The 16,849-nt window shown below is 42.5% G+C and overlaps 1 protein-coding gene across 7 annotated transcripts in view; it reads right to left on the reverse strand.

The window, feature by feature from the left end:
- ASAP1 (ArfGAP with SH3 domain, ankyrin repeat and PH domain 1) overlaps positions 1-16,849 on the reverse strand; it is a 167,322-nt gene that overhangs the window by 115,156 nt on the left and 35,317 nt on the right. For 4 of the 7 annotated variants that reach the window (XM_068672657.1, XM_068672662.1, XM_068672656.1 and 1 more), the window contains exons 2-3: positions 11,026-11,112; positions 97-226 (exon numbers count right to left, since the gene is read on the reverse strand). In XM_068672657.1, coding sequence (XP_068528758.1) covers positions 97-226; positions 11,026-11,084 — 189 coding nt within the window. In that variant the 5' untranslated portion in view covers positions 11,085-11,112. The other 3 variants (XM_068672660.1, XM_068672659.1, XM_068672661.1) reach the window with 3 other exon arrangements.

The raw sequence follows: 16,849 nt of genomic DNA on the forward strand, positions 1-16,849 counted from the left end.
GCGCTGCCCCGTCCCGACGCTCCTTAGGGAAGCTAAAACATTAAACGAGTAAATAAATAAATAAAGTAAGGGGGGAGAGCAGCGAGGCTCGGTTACCTCTTCCAGCAGCGTGACCGTGTTCCTGCAGTTCTGCAAGCGGGTGGTGAAGCTGGAGGTGGTCGGGGAGTTGTAATCCTCGGTGGTCTCGGCGATGAACTCCGACACGGTGATCTGGTCCGGCATGATCCTGGGGAGCCACACCGAGCCAAGTTTTTTTTGTTTTTTTTTTTGGGGGGGGGGAGGGAAAAAGGAGGGTAAACGGGGGAAAAAAAAAAAAAAAAAAAAGCAGAGGGAAGATGTTAAGAGGCGGCAGAGCCCCGCAGCATCAAGGCGGCTGAGTCGCAGGGAGAGGCTGAGCCTCCTCGCCCCCCACACCACCCTCCTCCTCCTCCTCTTCTTCCTCCTCCTCCTCTTCTTCCTCCTCCTCCTCCTCTTCCTCCTCCCGGGCAGGAGGCGAAGGGGGGCGAGGCCCCGCCGGTGGGGAGCAGCTCCCCTCGGCTGCCTGCGGGGCCGGGGCCGCCTCTGAGGAGCGGGAGGAGGAGGAGGAGGAGAAGGGAGGAGGAGGAGGGAGGGGAGGAAGGCGGGAGGGCAGCAACACCCGCCGCGCTCAGCCCCTTTTCCCTCCTCCCTCCGCCCCTCGCTTGTCCCCGAGCTGAGCTTGGGGCTCGGGCGGGAGGAGGAGGAGGAGGAGGAAGAGGAGAAGAAGAAGGGACAGGGACAGGGGTATGGCGACGGGGGCTGGCGACAAGAGGAGGGGGGGGGGCTCCGCCGCCGCTGACAGTCACCGGGGAGCCGCACGCGCTGCCCTGCGCCCGCCCGCACCCGTTACGTGGGCCAAGGAGGAAGTGCTCGGCGCAGGCGCGCCCGCCCGCCTCGCCCCCTGCCGGGCGGGGAGGTGGAGGGAGAGGGGGGGGGGGGGGGGCGAGGTTGGTTTAAAATTAAAATGTTTTTTAAATTTCAAATCGAGATGTTGCTAACGTCGGCGTTGAACGAAAAGGCGGAGTGTGTGTGTGTGGGGGGGGGGGTCGGGGGGGAGCAGGCGCGCGAGTGGTGGGTTTCTGAGTGAAGGGAAATAATGTGAAAATGTGAACTGTGTAACTATGGGGGGGGGGATCAATGGCAAATAAATGCTAACTATAAAAAGATAAACCATATAACTAATAGAGGGAAATTAATGGCTTACTATGATCGATCGGTAATGATTTTTAATTAATAAGATCGATAATGAATGACTTAATTAATAATAATAACAACTGCTGGTGGACTGCTGAGGGCTGACCGGCTGTGACATCCCGCTCCCCAGCCCGGTACCAGGCTTGGTTCCTGCATCCCGGCACCAGCGGAGATAAATCCCAGGGGTGACAGCGGGTTTTGTTTTGTTTTATTTTCCCCTCAGTCCATCGCAGGCAGTTAAAGCCCCGATTGGCACTCACAAGCCCTTGTACTCTGGGTGCTTTATGATACAAAGCATGAAGATACCAACTATTGTCCTGCAACTGCACTACTGATAATGTCATCGCCGTAAGCAACCTGTGCTGATTTTTCCCCTCCTTACACCCCAGGTACTTTTTAAGGGCCCTGCTCTGGCTCAGCACCACTCTGGAAGCCTCCAGCACCAAGCTGCCCTCCCAGTCCCACTTCTGACTGACTCAATGGCTAGGGCTCGATGGCTCCGACCCCAGTGGCAGCAGCACCAGCACCAGCCTGAAGCCCCCATCCCAGCCCCAGTATCTTCCCTTTGTGCTGCTCATCAAGTCCGCACCCTTTCAAAAGCACTATTTCTTCATAAGTCAAACTGTTAAGATGTCCTTTTTTTCATTACTGCATCATGGAACTCTGGGAATGGACGGACAGTGATAAGGAGGTTTTATTTTTCCTTTTTTTTTTTTTTTTTTTTCTTAAAGCTCAGATTCAGGGCCCCATATGTGCCTTTATAAAGAAGTCTGGGTCTCAGGAGACTCAAGTAATTATGGTCATCTGCTGTTTCAGCCTGATTTATTTAATCAGAGTATGTGTTTTCTTTCTCTTTGTATTTGGGATGCTCTCCACAAAAGCCAGGAAATTCAGGACTGGTAAATGCCCTGACATCTGAATAATTGAAAATGAGCAATATGATACAGATACGTCCAATTCCAGGGTTTTAGCATTCTGTACGTCAGCACCTGCTCCTGCGCTACAGCACACTTAGGCTGGTACATGGTTTTCAATGTAATTCTAACAAAACACTCAGAAACAGCTTAAAATACCAACAAGAGGCTGCAACACCTGAGTAAGCATTAAAAGGAGATACCTGCTTGGTTTATACCCATAAAAAATGATGTCACCAGTACGATTTGCAAGCAGCTCTGCCAGCAAAAATATGACCAATGCTCCAGAGACATGGGCCTGGCTGTGGTTTCTGTGCCACAGCAGAAGCCCTGCATGGCCATGGGGTTGCTTTTGGGGCTCACTATGGCACCAGTGGCCGTGGGATGTCACAGGGCTATAAGAGGTAGGGTGGGCAAGGGGAGGAGGACACCAAGAAAAGAAGTGCGTGGGAGTTGCACTGGAAAAAAAATGGAGCGGGCGGAAAAACAGAAAAAAAAAAAAAAAGATTGAGAAAGCGAACGGAGTAGGTAGGAAGAAAATCAATTGAGGATCGTGTTTGTAAAATTAGTGGAGGAGGAAGAGAGAGCAAGGAGATAAAAATGGATGACAAGATGAGGAGCAATCTGGAAAGGAGAGTGGAAAAGAATGGTTGGGGGGTTTGGGCCAGGAAAGGGTTGTTAGAAGAAGTGAAAAGAGCTATTCCAGCATGCCCAGCATGTCTGGATACTGGATAGGTGATGGATATGTCCCTGGGGCCAAACAGGGCCTCTGTGGTCACCCTGGGTGACCCATGGCACCCTGTGGGCCATGGCCTGTCACGCAGCTCTCCTTGCCTCAGGCCCAGTGCCCAGGGCTACTGCAGCCAGGGACCTGGGCCTGCCCTGACAGATTTCACATGAGGGTAAATCCATGACAGCATTTACCCGGGTTTGGTGAGCTGAGTGCTCCCACTGCAATGTGTTGCTTTGTTCTTCCTCGGGTTGATATTACTGGGCTTATGCACTGGTCTTTGGATGGTCTTTGCTCTCCTAGGCAGACTTTTCCCCGTAGAGTGTGTACAGATTTCAGGAGGGATGGGTTCTTTAATCCTACTGAGAGAACTTTAAACCTTGGAGCTGAAGAGCATTGAAGAGGAAAGGAGACAGGCCGGGGGAACTGGAGCAGCAAAGAGTGGCAGGAATGAAGGCATAGCTGGGCAGCTTATGTGTTTCCTCATCAGGCAAAAAAAAAAGATCATCTGACATAAAATATTAAATATATAAAAAGCAGAATACAGAAGAATACCAGGAAATAAGGACAAAAGCACAAGGCCTAGAGATGAAAAAGTTGTCACCAATGATAATTGCCCGTTAGTCTGCTTTTTCAACAGTTCTGAAATTGTTCGCTTTATTCTTTATAAAGAATGTGGTGCTCAGTTCTGCTGCTTTGAAGCAGCAGTTGATATTTCCCCATATAAATGCTTGTATAGAAAATAACCCTATGGGCATGACCTCTTTAGGTTTAGATTATCTCCCTGCTTAAACTCAGTAGAAGCAGGATTAACTAATTAGTAGCATGTTAATAAAAAAATAAATGACACAATTTGCCTATCAAAATGTGCTTATATTTAACCTAGTCAAATTATATAACTGTTTCAGATATCTTTCGGTGGATTTCAGATTTAACCATGTTTCCTGTTTTGAATGCGATCAGCATCTGAGATTCACTTCTAAATGTGTAAGATGCACCTCTCTATAAATTGTCACTAACTGAAATCACTGTTTCACTTCACAAATGCCAAAGAATAATCAGCAGAGTGTGAAAGTTATATTTCACGGCGTCTGCTCTAACGATGTCTGCGTCTGGGCTCCGGGGGCAGGCTCTGCTGCAGCCTTGTATCGTGCAAGGCTTGCCAGCAGCAGCCACACTTATCTCACTCCTCTCAGTTGCCTGAAGGGAAAGGCATCGCTGTGTCCATCCTCGGACATGGTAGCATGGGTGAGAAGGGTGCAAGCAGCCCTGGAAACACAGCTCTTTGCCAGATGATACATCACAGTCAAGGAAGTTGTGCTGTTCTGCCATCCCACCCAGTGATTCAGTTTGTAAATCCGTTTGATTCCTTTGGCCTTTCTTACCATGACTGCCAACAGGAGAGTTAATTACAGCTATAAATGCATGTTAGCATGTTGATAATATTTCTGCAGGATTTGTGATACCACACAAATACTGCTTAGGGAGAGGCTGAACAACATAGCAACACCAGCAGAAATTACTAACGCAGGTGTTTTGCAATCAGCTGAGTAGCAACTGTGGCATTTTTCATTTTATAGTACTCCAGTCATCGTGTATTTAGATTGAGATCAACAGCTCATTCACAAGAGCCAAGCAGTAGTCATCAGGTGATGATGACTTATCATTGCAAACTTTCAAACACCGCGGATATGGGCCAGGGGTGAGCAGCTACACTGCGCTTGCACAGCTCCTCATGGCATCAGCCCCATTAACTGCTGAAACCACACAGCGGTGTGAGAGAGAACAGGAGGATTATCTTTCTACTAGATAGAGGAGGTTGTGGCTCCCCTGAAAGCAAGCAGGATGTATTTTTGGCCGTGTAGCCATGCAAAGTCAGCTCTTCAGCACTGCCGTGCTACAGCGCGTGGCAGGGCTCTGCTGGGTGTGATCATGCAGAGAGCAGCCCCAGGACCACCCCAAGGCCACCGCTGCCTGCTGCAGGGAAAACAAGCTGGCAAACACACCTCAGGTGTGGCAGCCTTCGGGTTTTGGGAAATGAGCTTGACCTGGGTCCCTGGCTGGGTGCCAAAACCTCTGCCGAACATGCTCAGACAAGCTGCCACCTGCATCATGTGCAACCTGCCAGCGTGACTGTGAGAAGGAAAATGCTGTGTGCATGGCTGCTATGTGGATGGCTCTCCTTCCCCAGTATGGACACAGTCATGCCAGGATCTCACATGTCAAATCTGCTCTTTTTATTTTCTTTCCCCAAAAGATTATGCTACTTTGTGCCTACATTCATTTCTTTACTTGTGAGTTTCCTATCTTGGCTATTACTGCTAACAAAATTAATGTAGATCAAGCATTAATGTTAAATGAAAACATCAGATCATTGCAATCTGTATGTCTTTGTTAGTAAACTATGTCGTTGTTCTTGTTATGCTCCTTAGCATCTTCATGAACACAGAGAGTATCAGAATAGCAGCAGAAGTACTAGAGTGCTAAAACCCATCAGGAAAATATCCTTAGGCTATATTACTATACTACGCTGATATTCTGGACAAATCTGTGCTTTGGTGTTATATTCATGCATTTCAGCTAAACACAGCAGTCAGTATTACTTCCCATCTTCTTAGTTACCCTGACTCCCTCTATGGAAGCACTGTGTGGACCAAGGCCACCATGGTGTCCCAACACCCAAGTGAATCGTCTCATAGAATCACAGAATGGTTTGGGTTGGAAGGGACCTTAAAGATCACCCAGTTCCAACCCCCCTGCTATGGACAGGGACACCTCCCACCAGACCAGGCTGCCCAAAGCCCCATCCAGCCTGGCCTTGAACACCTCCAGGGATGGGGCAACCACAGCATCTCTGAGCAGCCTGTGCCAGGGCCTCACCAGCCTCTGAGTGAAGAATTACCTCCTAATCTCCAATCTAAATATCCCCTCTTTTAGTTTAAAACCGTTCCCGCTTGTCCTATCATTATCTAGCTGAGCAAAATGTTGCTCTCCATCTTTTTTATGAGCCCCCTTTAAGTACTGAAAAGCTGCAAGAAGGTTACCCTAGAGCCTTCTTTTCTCCAGGCTTAAGAGCCCCAGCTCTCTCAGCCTGTCTCCATAGGAGAGGTGCTCCAGCCATCTGATCATCTTCATGGCCTTTCTCTGGACTAGTTCTAACAGCTCCACATCCTTATTGTGCTGGGGGTCCCAGACCTGGACGCAGCACTCCAAGTGGGCTCTCACAAGGCCAGAGCAGGACAGTCCCCTGAAAGACACCACTTGTCACCGACCTCCACCTGGACATAGAGCTATTGACCACCACTCTCTGTGTGAGGCCTTCAGGCCAATTCTTATCCACTTGCATTTGGTCAGTTGGATTGAGCCTCCCTGAGAGAACATGTAAGCCAATTGCTGTTGTTACATTTTTGTAAGTTTATTCTCAGATAACTTCTGATAAAATTAATTGGAAATGCTCTTTTAAATGTATGGCCATAAGTATTAAAGCATCCACAAATATTTCTGATTCAACTCGTCTTTGAGTTGAGTGTTGGGTTTAGGGGATAAAAGGAGCTTCAAATCAACGAGAATCTTAGCAGGGTGGGTTTGGAAGCTCGTTTTGGAATACCTCCTGCATTAAAACTCAGGAATCATTTTTTGTTAATGGAACTCCCATAGCTTTGTTATAAAAAATAAACCCACCCCATTTACGTAAGAGCATGTAACACCACCCCTTGGTACTTCAGCTGGAAACATTCAGTCAGGAGGAGGTTCACCTCCAGAAACAGCGTCCTCTCAGAGAACGGTCCCATCGGCTAACTGAACCTTGTATGAAGGGTAGCAACCGCATTTTTAACCTGCAGCATATTTGCACTTTTAATATCACATAAGTGCATGATGTACTCACAGGAAAAGGCAAAGTCTATTTTAGACAGCAAAGCCTACATCACACATTGTGACTGGTGCTAATTTGCTTGAAGGGAACTTGCATGGTAAACTGCAAGTGGTTTTACTTGAGAAAGAAGGCTGTTGAATTTGACATTTGCAAACAAATCTTTAAAATTATTATATTATTGGGACAGAATAGTCAGGTAACTTTCCGGTCAAGGAAAACCATTCATATCTAAATAATTTCTGTGCATGCAGAAAAGCAGACTCCAGATCCAGCAAACATGCTGATTGCATTTCTGTATTTTTAAGCTACAGTGTCCTTTAATTTGGCTCATGAAATACATGAGCTGCATCAACAATTACTGTTGTTGCTGTGACTGTTTTGAATACAAGAATCAGCTGATTTCAATTTTAATACTGGCATTTCCAAGCATTTGTCTTCATTTGATATTTAAAAGTAGGTAAGAAAACATAAGCAACTGTCTTAGAAACTACAGTATTCATTTAAAAGTATGTTAGCATGAGCCCTGGTGGCTTAAACAAAAGGTTCATTCTGCATTCTTTCAATATTAATATGATAGCAAAAAGAGAACCCATTGTGTTCTCATTATATGTGACATTTTGGTTACATTTGTGTTTTTAACACTATATGTGCCAAATGAAAAATGCAAACATATAACTGAATGATATATTTTGCATCTTTTTTGCATCAGTATTTGCATGTTACTTGAATGTCCTGTGCAAGGAGCTGAACTGAATGAGAGGTAAGCCCAAACAGCTATCTCAAAGGCCAGCTGAAAATAACAGCACTGAAAACTGCGCATAGCATTGAGTTACGCAAGAGTAAACCAACTAATTTGCTGATTCAGTTTTGCCTTTGTTGTTTTGGTTTTGTCATGCAAGATCAAGAGCCATACAGACAAACACGTAACAGCATTCCGGGCTCACAGTCACAACAAGAAGTTCTGGAACCTCTGCAGCCTCCAAAGGGAAAAAACAGCAAAATGTCAGCCAGCAGCAAGTAGAAGCAGGCTGATGATGGAAGGGATGCTCACTTTTTGTTGCAGGTGTGCTGAATTTGGTATTTTTGTTGCATGCAGGGTTTTTTTGTTGTTAGAGATGCTCATTTATGAAACCTTACTCTAGTTCATCAGATGCATAGTACTGTGTGTGTTAGGAGGCATCAGATTCAAACACAGCCCTTAAAACATCTACAGAATATAAAAACCCAGCAGTATATTCTTACATAAGTACCATGTTTTGGAGAGTTCAAAGAGCTCAAACTCTTGGGAATGTCAGAGGAGCCTCTGGCATATGTAACCCTTGTCTGTGGTGCAAGTGATAGCCTGCTCCTTGCTGATGGAGACAACCACTCTTTGGCTGCTGGCCCTATGGGAGCTGCTGGCCCAGCGTGACCTGCCAACATGTGCCAGTGAGGGTGAGAACCTGCAGGGGAAGCCTGTGCATGGTTATCCTGACCATGACCGAATGCTTGGACGGTTTTTGGGAAGGGCATAGCAGACACATTTGAAGGCAGCAGGAGGAGTTAAATGTTGGTTAGCATGAGAGTAGGGGTTGCAAAGCACAAGACTAAGCCAGTGTAGCATGAAGGGGAACTCTGTGATTAAACCAAGAGAAATAAGAGTCTGTTCAAAGTAAGAATCAGTAGTAGCTGAATACATTTTTTAAATATGGGAAATAGCAATGACTAAGATCGGAGACTGTTACTGCAAAAAAATGAACATGTTGCAGGGCAGCTGGCATAGCAGGCTCTCCAAAAGAAAAAGAGAATGAAATAAAGCCTCAACCCGCACTGCAAACATTTCAATATTTTCTGTTTCCCTCTGGAAATGATATAGCTGTGTCATTATCCAGGCACAGTTCTGGTTCTACCTAAGCTGCTAGATGTATACTGATGACAGCATGAATCTTGCCTGCAGTGAAACTGGAGATTCAGGCCAAAATGAACCTGGGAAGCAGTTTGAGGACTAAATAAAGGCTCTGTAGACCTGGTGGTATCTTGTCCTTGAGCTGCCACTCGCAGCTGTGACATGGCATTTGATCACTCTGTGCATCATTTCTCTATCTGTGGAATGCAGACAATTGCATGTATTCTTCTGGGTGAAAGCACACTGGGCTCTCCAGCTGAGCAGTGCTATAGCAGGACTGAGTATTTTTATTGTAGATTTTATTGCATGAGTTTTAAAAAACAGCTGAAGGATGAGAAGAGCTCTCAGGCCAAACAATTTCATCAACATTTTATTGGACAGACAAAAAGGATTGGCAGGCAAATAAAAGGACTGCTTCTACTAGTTGTTCATGATGTGAAAACATAAAGGAAAGAGAGAGGTTTTTTTTTTTTGGGGGGGGGGGGTGGTGGGGGCTGAGCTTCTGCTGTGCTAATCAGATGCATAGAAGTCATTTGCAAATGTGCACATGTATGGACCTACTGAGCTGAAGTTCAAAGGCTGGCTTATAGTGTTGACTGAACATAGTTTGTTTAATGCTCAAAGGATTGTCATCAAGCAAAAATGGCTGAGTTTTAAAATTAGGGTCTGGACATTTGTCTATTAAAGCATACATTTGAATGTCATCTTTGTGGGGTTCCCTTAAAATCCAGAACAGCAGACAAGTGTCTGGAAACTTTTGGAAGCTGGTCTTGCCACATGGACTTAGTCCCATTGATACTAAACGAAATAAAGAACCTCAAAATTTCAGTTTGGTATTCTATCATAGCATCCCCTCTCTCTGTCTACTTATTTGCTTCTACTTTTACCCATTTTAGGTCACTAAAAAAGAACTTGCTGCTTCCTAAGTTAACTGGTTTTCCATTGACTTCAGTGGAGCATGGTCATCAGCCCATCCATCCTGCCCCTAATGAGTTTTTTTAATGCATTGCCAATTCCATAAAATTCAAAAAGGGAGCAGGAAAGGTTTCAAACTTCTTCTTTTCTGACAAGTTTTGTGGGAAGATAAATGTGAGTGGAGAGAAAAAATATTTATTGTCTCCATGGACAGAAAAGCTTTGCCCTCATCTTGCTCTTTATCAAGAGAATGAGTATAGGAAGAAGATCCTGTGAATGACTCAGTCATGAGAAAAGTCTCACTAATGGTTTGCAGCTTCCTGGGAGCTGCAGTCAAGAAACAAATCCTCAGGAAATCAGGTTTCATTAATTTCAGTAATTTTACCACTACTTATTTGCTTGTTTGTGGTTGTACTTTGTTTTATTCCTGCAAGAAAATCTAGAAGTATGACTCAAAAAAGTAAGTCCTGTTTCAAAATCAAGTGGAAATATCAAGCTTAATAGCTTCATACTTTTCAAAAGATGATTGTTTGACTTCTGGACTCTTGCTTATTTAGGCATCATGGGCTTAAAAAGGGGAAAAAAAATATGCATATGCTTTGTGTGACAAAGCAAATACACCAAAGGAAGATTTATTCAGTTTTCAGAAGATCAGCAGCAGTGATTCACCCTTCTTGGCTGGGCTGGAGTGCAGTATGGCCAACCTTTCCCCCAGGGACGAAGAGAAGATGAAAGACCCACACTGCTGCCATCCCCAAGTGGGGAGCAGTGACCTGTGCCAGGAGAGCTGCATCCAGAGCACCAGGTACAAAGCAAACTAAAGCCTCCACTGCAAATGTTGTTGTTGTAGGGGGTTCAAGTCAGGCAATCCAAATGCCATTTTAGTGGTTCAATGAAATACAGTAAAAGCTTTAAAACAAGAGCACTCACCATCCAGAGACTGAATAAACAAAAGCATATTTAGACAACTGTGTGCTATTCAGCATTTTGCATCACAAGAAGAAGAGAGTCTCTCCTTTTTCAAGCCCCCGCACAAATCCTGCCATAGATTTTGCAGGCTGATCTCAGAGATGGGTTGTTTGCAAAGTTAAAACAACATCAGTTACCAGATCTGGACACTTGAAAGGAGTTACAGAGTGTCATTTTTATACCCTCCCCTCCACATCCAACTTTGAAATCTATGAAAGCAAAGCAAAATACATAATAAATATTACCATTTGCTCCAGTACTTGCAAAGGCAGTCTGTGTCTTCTAAGGATTTACTGATTTGTTCAATTTTTTGATCCTTGGAAGGATCAATAGGTTAGATATTTTCTGAAAAGCACTTTCTGGTAACATCCAAAGTGGCATTTAGCAAATAAAACAAAAGCAAAAAAACTGGCAGGTATTAAAATTTATAAAACCAATTTCTTTGGGGCTTATTTTCTACATATTTTGGTCTGCTTTTTACACTTCAAACCTGGTTACTTATACTTATGTCTTTCTTCTTCCTTACCGATTCCATAATGAATCTCTTGAAGAAAAACTTGAAAGCCTGGAAGCTGAAGATCTCATGTCTCATCTGTCACGACCAGAAACCTACCTAGATGAGGAGAAAAGATGGCACAAATAAATAAAATTGGCCAAAGCTGTGGGACTGACAAAGTCACTTATTCAAACAGTTTAAAGCCACTTTTATTAATTAATTCTTCAGGGACAGCAATTTATCCTATGGTATTTGATTACTGTATTTGATATTGTGAGTTTCATTAGAGTAAACAGACCCATTAGAAACCCGCTGAGAATAGCACCTTGCGAAAAGTGCTACATCGTGAGAGCTTCGTTTAGCTGACTGGGGAAACTCTCGGTGCGTAACTAAAAGTGGCAGCACTCGCTCAGCTGCTGTGTGTGCATGGCAGTGAGCACTGCCTGTCCTGGCTGTCTGACACTTCCCTCTAGAAGACCCTGTTTTCAGCTGTAACTTCAGTTTAACTGTTCAGGCTGAAAATTTCCATGTCAAGTGCATGCAGCAATTTTTTATTTATTTATTTATTTTTTAAAGGGGGGAGTAAGGCAGATATGATTTGAAGGACAAAGAGTTTAGGTGGAAAAGTGATGTTGCAGGATGGATGCTGCATGTAGAAGAGGGGAAGAGGGGATATGGTTGTGCCAGGACATGGACAAGTAGTTCCAGACCCTTTAATCAAACTTCTTCCCTACCACATGGAAATGGTCCATACTATTTCCAGTTTAAGACTTGTGTTGCTGTGGGGGAAGGAAAATGATAGAGATGCTGCAGAGCCTCTGGAGGGGGTGGACAGGATGGGGACACTTCAGCCACTGGGCTGAACTCCACATTAGGTCCAATAGAGGGAGGCTGCCCCAGAGCACAGCCTTCAGTCGAGCACCGAGCACAGCCACATATGACCAGTCTGCCCATTTCCATCCGAGCACCCCACTTAATTCCTCTGTGAGTCTTTGTTTTCCTCTCTGAGAGAAGTCTTGTTATTGCTGTCGACCTATTTCCCTAGAGGCTGCTCTAGTTTGTTTATGGGTTTTGTCCTGTTTGTTTTATGTTTCCAAATTTGCTATGTGGGTCTGGAGGGCTGCCAACCCTTAACATTAAAAACAACGTAGGATAATCCCAGTCTCCAAAACATATGGGATTCAATTAAAAATTGCGACATAAAAGTTCTTGGATGGGATATTACTATCTTTCTTTTCCCTTCTGTTTCTGAGCCTTTTTAGGATACTTTCAAATGATGTGGTCAAAATATGTTTTGCCATTAGGAGGACTAGAGGCCTCATTAACCAAACAGATTTCAGATTTTTACATATATATGTAAAGGATTTGAGATTCTACCACATGCCACCAGCTTGGCAGCACCAGAGAAAAAATAGTTACAGCTCTGTCCATAAGACTGAGCAGTGCTTTAAAGGAAGAGCTGTGTTCTTTGATATGAAGTCAAGGATGTAAGGTATCTAACATACACAGAATAAGGTATAAGGTACCTACCTTATACCCAACAGAAGTATGTGCCTTATATCCAGGATATTATACTTGAATATTGTATTATACGCAGGGAAAAAACTGTTAGAAGAAGAGTTGGGTGCTGCACTGTTTTTCATGGGCTGGGAAAGGCCTCCAACAGCAGATAACAGAGTACCACAGTCTTACAACAAAATCACAGCCACTGGCAACCTTGGATCTGGCTCAACCCATGATGACATGTCTGTTGTTTAACATTACAGCACATCTGTTCTTTTTAATGATATTATCCATCTCCTTAGGCAAAACAGTCACCTTGATGATTGCAGGTTTATGCTATTCAAATCAAAACAATGTTAGATTAAAAAGAAAAAAATATATATAATGGCTCGTTGCTTTTAAAATGAAGTGCTGACCCAGGTTCACAAGTAAGTATGATTTACATTAGATTATGTTTTGAACTGATAGTAATTTATTTGTATTTCATCCATTTTTCAAAAGTCCAAAAAGTCACAGAATTTCCTTACTTCCACTGTAATATGCTACTGAAGATTATTTAATTACCCATTTGCTATAGGCAGTGTTAACAGCATTTGCAATTAGATCTCAGTGGCTCAGGGTGATTACATTCCCTTTCTAGGTCTCATGTTCATTTCTGGGCCTCTCAGTACTACACTAACTAGCAAACAAAGTGAAATGTGGAACAAATCCAGAAAAATATTTGTAAAGGAATCAAGTTGGTTGAAGTTATCAGGAGTGATTGATGAGAAACAACAACGAGAAGGAAACATACGTTGCTTCCCCAGAGAGAAGAGAGTTGGACCGAGTTGAAGAAGCTCACGTGGGTCCAACTCCTTGTCTCAGTGGCCTTGGACAGGTTATTAGGCCTGCATTCAGATGGCAAATTACTCAGGCCTTGAACACATGAGAGTGTTTCATCTTTCATAAAGTATTGCCAAGGCTAAATACATCTTTCAAGAAACTTGGCCCAAAGACAACCTCTTACCTCTCTACTTCTCGCCTGAAAAAAAGAAGGCTGCCCAACCATCTCTAGCAATGTGAGGGTAATGTTATCAGCTTTATGCAAAATGCTCATATATGACAGCATGTGAGTGGGAGCAGGGAGTGAATAGGAAATATAAGAACCCAGAATGGATGAAGAACAATGAACACCTGGAGCAATATGATTGCTTTTTGCCTACGGACACCCACAGCTGAAAAGAGAAAGACTAGTTGGGGCTTAAGTAAGAGAAAGAGGCCTAACGAGGAACAGGATGACATTAAAGTCACATGGAAGCTGGGTGTCAACTGAGATGTGTTAATACAATAGCAAATTCTATTAGTCCTCAGATGAGGAAAGCATTTATTCTTGTGCCTGATTATGAGTACATGCAATCATATTGAATTAATTGGTGCAATCTAAGTGCTTGACTAATCCTAGCTCTTAACTAACAAGTATAATGAGTTGAATCCCCATATTTTTAATCTTTTATAACTGGTAAAATAGCATGGAAAGCCAATGAATACTCAGGGTAGAATATAAAAATTGCAATGTATATTGGATAACAGGCAAGAAGAAAATCTTATGCAAGGATTTTGCAGAGAAGAAGAAAAGATCAGGAAATATTTTTGCAGTCTTTAATCACCTGCATTTGATACTGCTTAAACTCTCTGTGATTTCATGCATAAGACATTTAATGACCTATTTTGGTTTGCTTTTAGTTATGGAGGATTTATTTTTGCTTTCATAATAGAATACACAGTCTGAACAACCTGGGGAGTATATACCTAAGTACATATTTTGCATGCCTAATGAATATTTTAGGACAAATATTAACCAGACATTTTTCATGAATGTTTGAACTGGAGTTAACCTACCTAGAAAAACTCAAACAAGCAAAAGTTAATATTGTTTCTACAGTCACTGATGTAGCAATAATAGTAGTTGTACACCACCATGCTGAAAATCAACTCCCTTTATGTCCAAACAATAGCATGAATCACAGAATTCTGACCTTGATATACAAATGTGATCATGTAGTAATTATAGCTCTTGTACTTTCTGTATAAACAGACTACTTCATCTGGAAATGCTGTAGAGTACTTCTTCATTCTGCAATTTACAGCTAATGACTGAGCAGAAAGCTTTTATATCCCAAGAAGTTTTAAAATGATGCAGGTAGAAAATATCTTATTTGCTGCAAATGAGCAAATGAAAAAAATAGGCTGGTTATTTTAACTACTGGGAATCAACTATTTGCTCTATCTAGATTCTGTTGAAAAGCATATCTTGCAAATTTTATGATTGTTTTCAAAATCATGTTTTACAAAGATTATTGAAACTATTTTCTTGACCAAAATACAGAATTAAACCACTCAATTCATGTAATAACTGACATTTGCTTGAATCAGCTGTGAGATTAAAGAAAATGTATTTCATTTTATGCCAAAATCTGCTATAGGTTCCTTTTGCTTGTGTCTATGTTGTTATCCTCCAAACAGGATGCAAGAAACATATGTTCTCTGGTTTCACCCTAATCCATGATTTGGATAACGCTATTAGCATGTGGTCTAACATATGAAGGGAATTTGAGGATATTTGTCTCTGGACATGTCACCTCAGACCTGATTTTAATATATCCTAAGCAATGAAAGCCCCATTCTGACCTCATACATTAGCAGTGTCCTCAGTGCTTCCATAAAAGTACACCATCAAAGCACGAGCACGCTTACAGGAATGAGCTGAATCGTGAAAGAAGTAATAATAGAAAAGTCATCATTGAATTGCACGTACCAAGGCAGTACACATATTTCTTTGTTAAATAGTCTGTTTTAGCCTGGATGTCCACACACAGATGTCCTTACAAGAGGGCTCGAACAGGTTTTTAGGAATTGCTGTAATTAACCTCTGGGAAGCCAAGGTCAAGATGAGTTATATGGTCACTGCCTGGTCTGAGTGCTCAAGGCAGGGAAAGCAGCACTCAGCAAAAAACAGAGGCTGGCGACCACCAGGACTGGATTCTTTGTCACAGCATCCATCACTTGTCTTTCTCTTTCATCTCACAGCAACTTTATCTTTCATCTCACCTTGTGCACTGGTACCTGCCTTACTGTGTGAGCAGATCACTGCATACCACCTGTCCTGCTCTGTGTTCACAGTGGTCTCCACTCAATTTCTGCTTGTTTTACTAGCAATACTTCTGCTTCTCTTACAAGTTAGGGATGATAATGTAGAATAGCTTAGAGCCCAGATAAGACCCCGAAAAACTGAGTGACAATCTCTTTGAGTCCATATTTATAATTGTTTCTGAGAACTGTCAATTGCTCAATTCATAATCTATAAAATACATACAGTATGACTTTAAATACCTCTAGTTTCTTAATCAAAACGCTGCTTGGTGCCAAAAGCTCTACGAAAGTTCATATGTACTACATCAATAGTATTGATTTTTTTTTTTTTTTTCAAGAAAATATAAAACCTCAAAAAGTATGAAAATAGCTTTCTTGAAATAAAATACATTTCCTTTAATTCCATCCTGGTTGCCATGAATTGCATTACTTTTCACTAATTCCTTTTGAACAGTGTCTGGGATTAGCCATTCCATTGTTTTACACTGGATTGATGTGAGGTTGAGGGGATTATTAATCCTCAGGTCATTCTATTGAGCTTTAAAATATATTGGCAAAGTGGGAGTTTTCTTCCATGAAATAGCCATGTGTTTGAATACATATTGAAAATCAACTTTTAAAATTCAGGTAATTCCTTGTACAGCATTCTTAATAAAAACAAACAAACAAACAAACAAAAACTCGTTTTAGGAGATGGCATTACTGTTAGAATGGAAAATCATTCTCCACATTCATCTGATGATACAATCCTCCTATAATTATGAAATGATCATATGATATCTGGGCTGTACAAAGGGCTATGGAATAGTTGCACTGGACAGCCTAAATCAGCTTTAGGAATTCATGCCACAAAAGTTGATAAGTCTAGGTTTTAACAGTTTTGTAATATATCACCACTGTACAATTTTACAACACATCGCTACAGCCAGCCAGAGGGTTTAAGTGCAATTGTTTGGTAATTTTCTGCAATCTTCTTCAAAGGTGAATTTTCAAGACTCAGGTATATGACACAGAGATTTGTGTAAGTATTTAGACTGAAGGACTCTGCAGTCTTTGATGCCTGTCTTTTATTATTTGTTGAAGGCCTTCAGGATGGCGGTGTTGTGACTTAAACCTCTTTGGATCTACTTACGAGTGACCTTTTTATCACTTCCTACGATATCCATCAGCTGTTTCTTGGGCTCGGGGAAGATTTTTCATTTTGTGGAGGCAGTAGTTAATC

This window comes from Anas acuta, chromosome 2 (genome assembly GCF_963932015.1).
Source record: "Anas acuta chromosome 2, bAnaAcu1.1, whole genome shotgun sequence".
Taxonomy (NCBI): domain Eukaryota; kingdom Metazoa; phylum Chordata; class Aves; order Anseriformes; family Anatidae; genus Anas; species Anas acuta.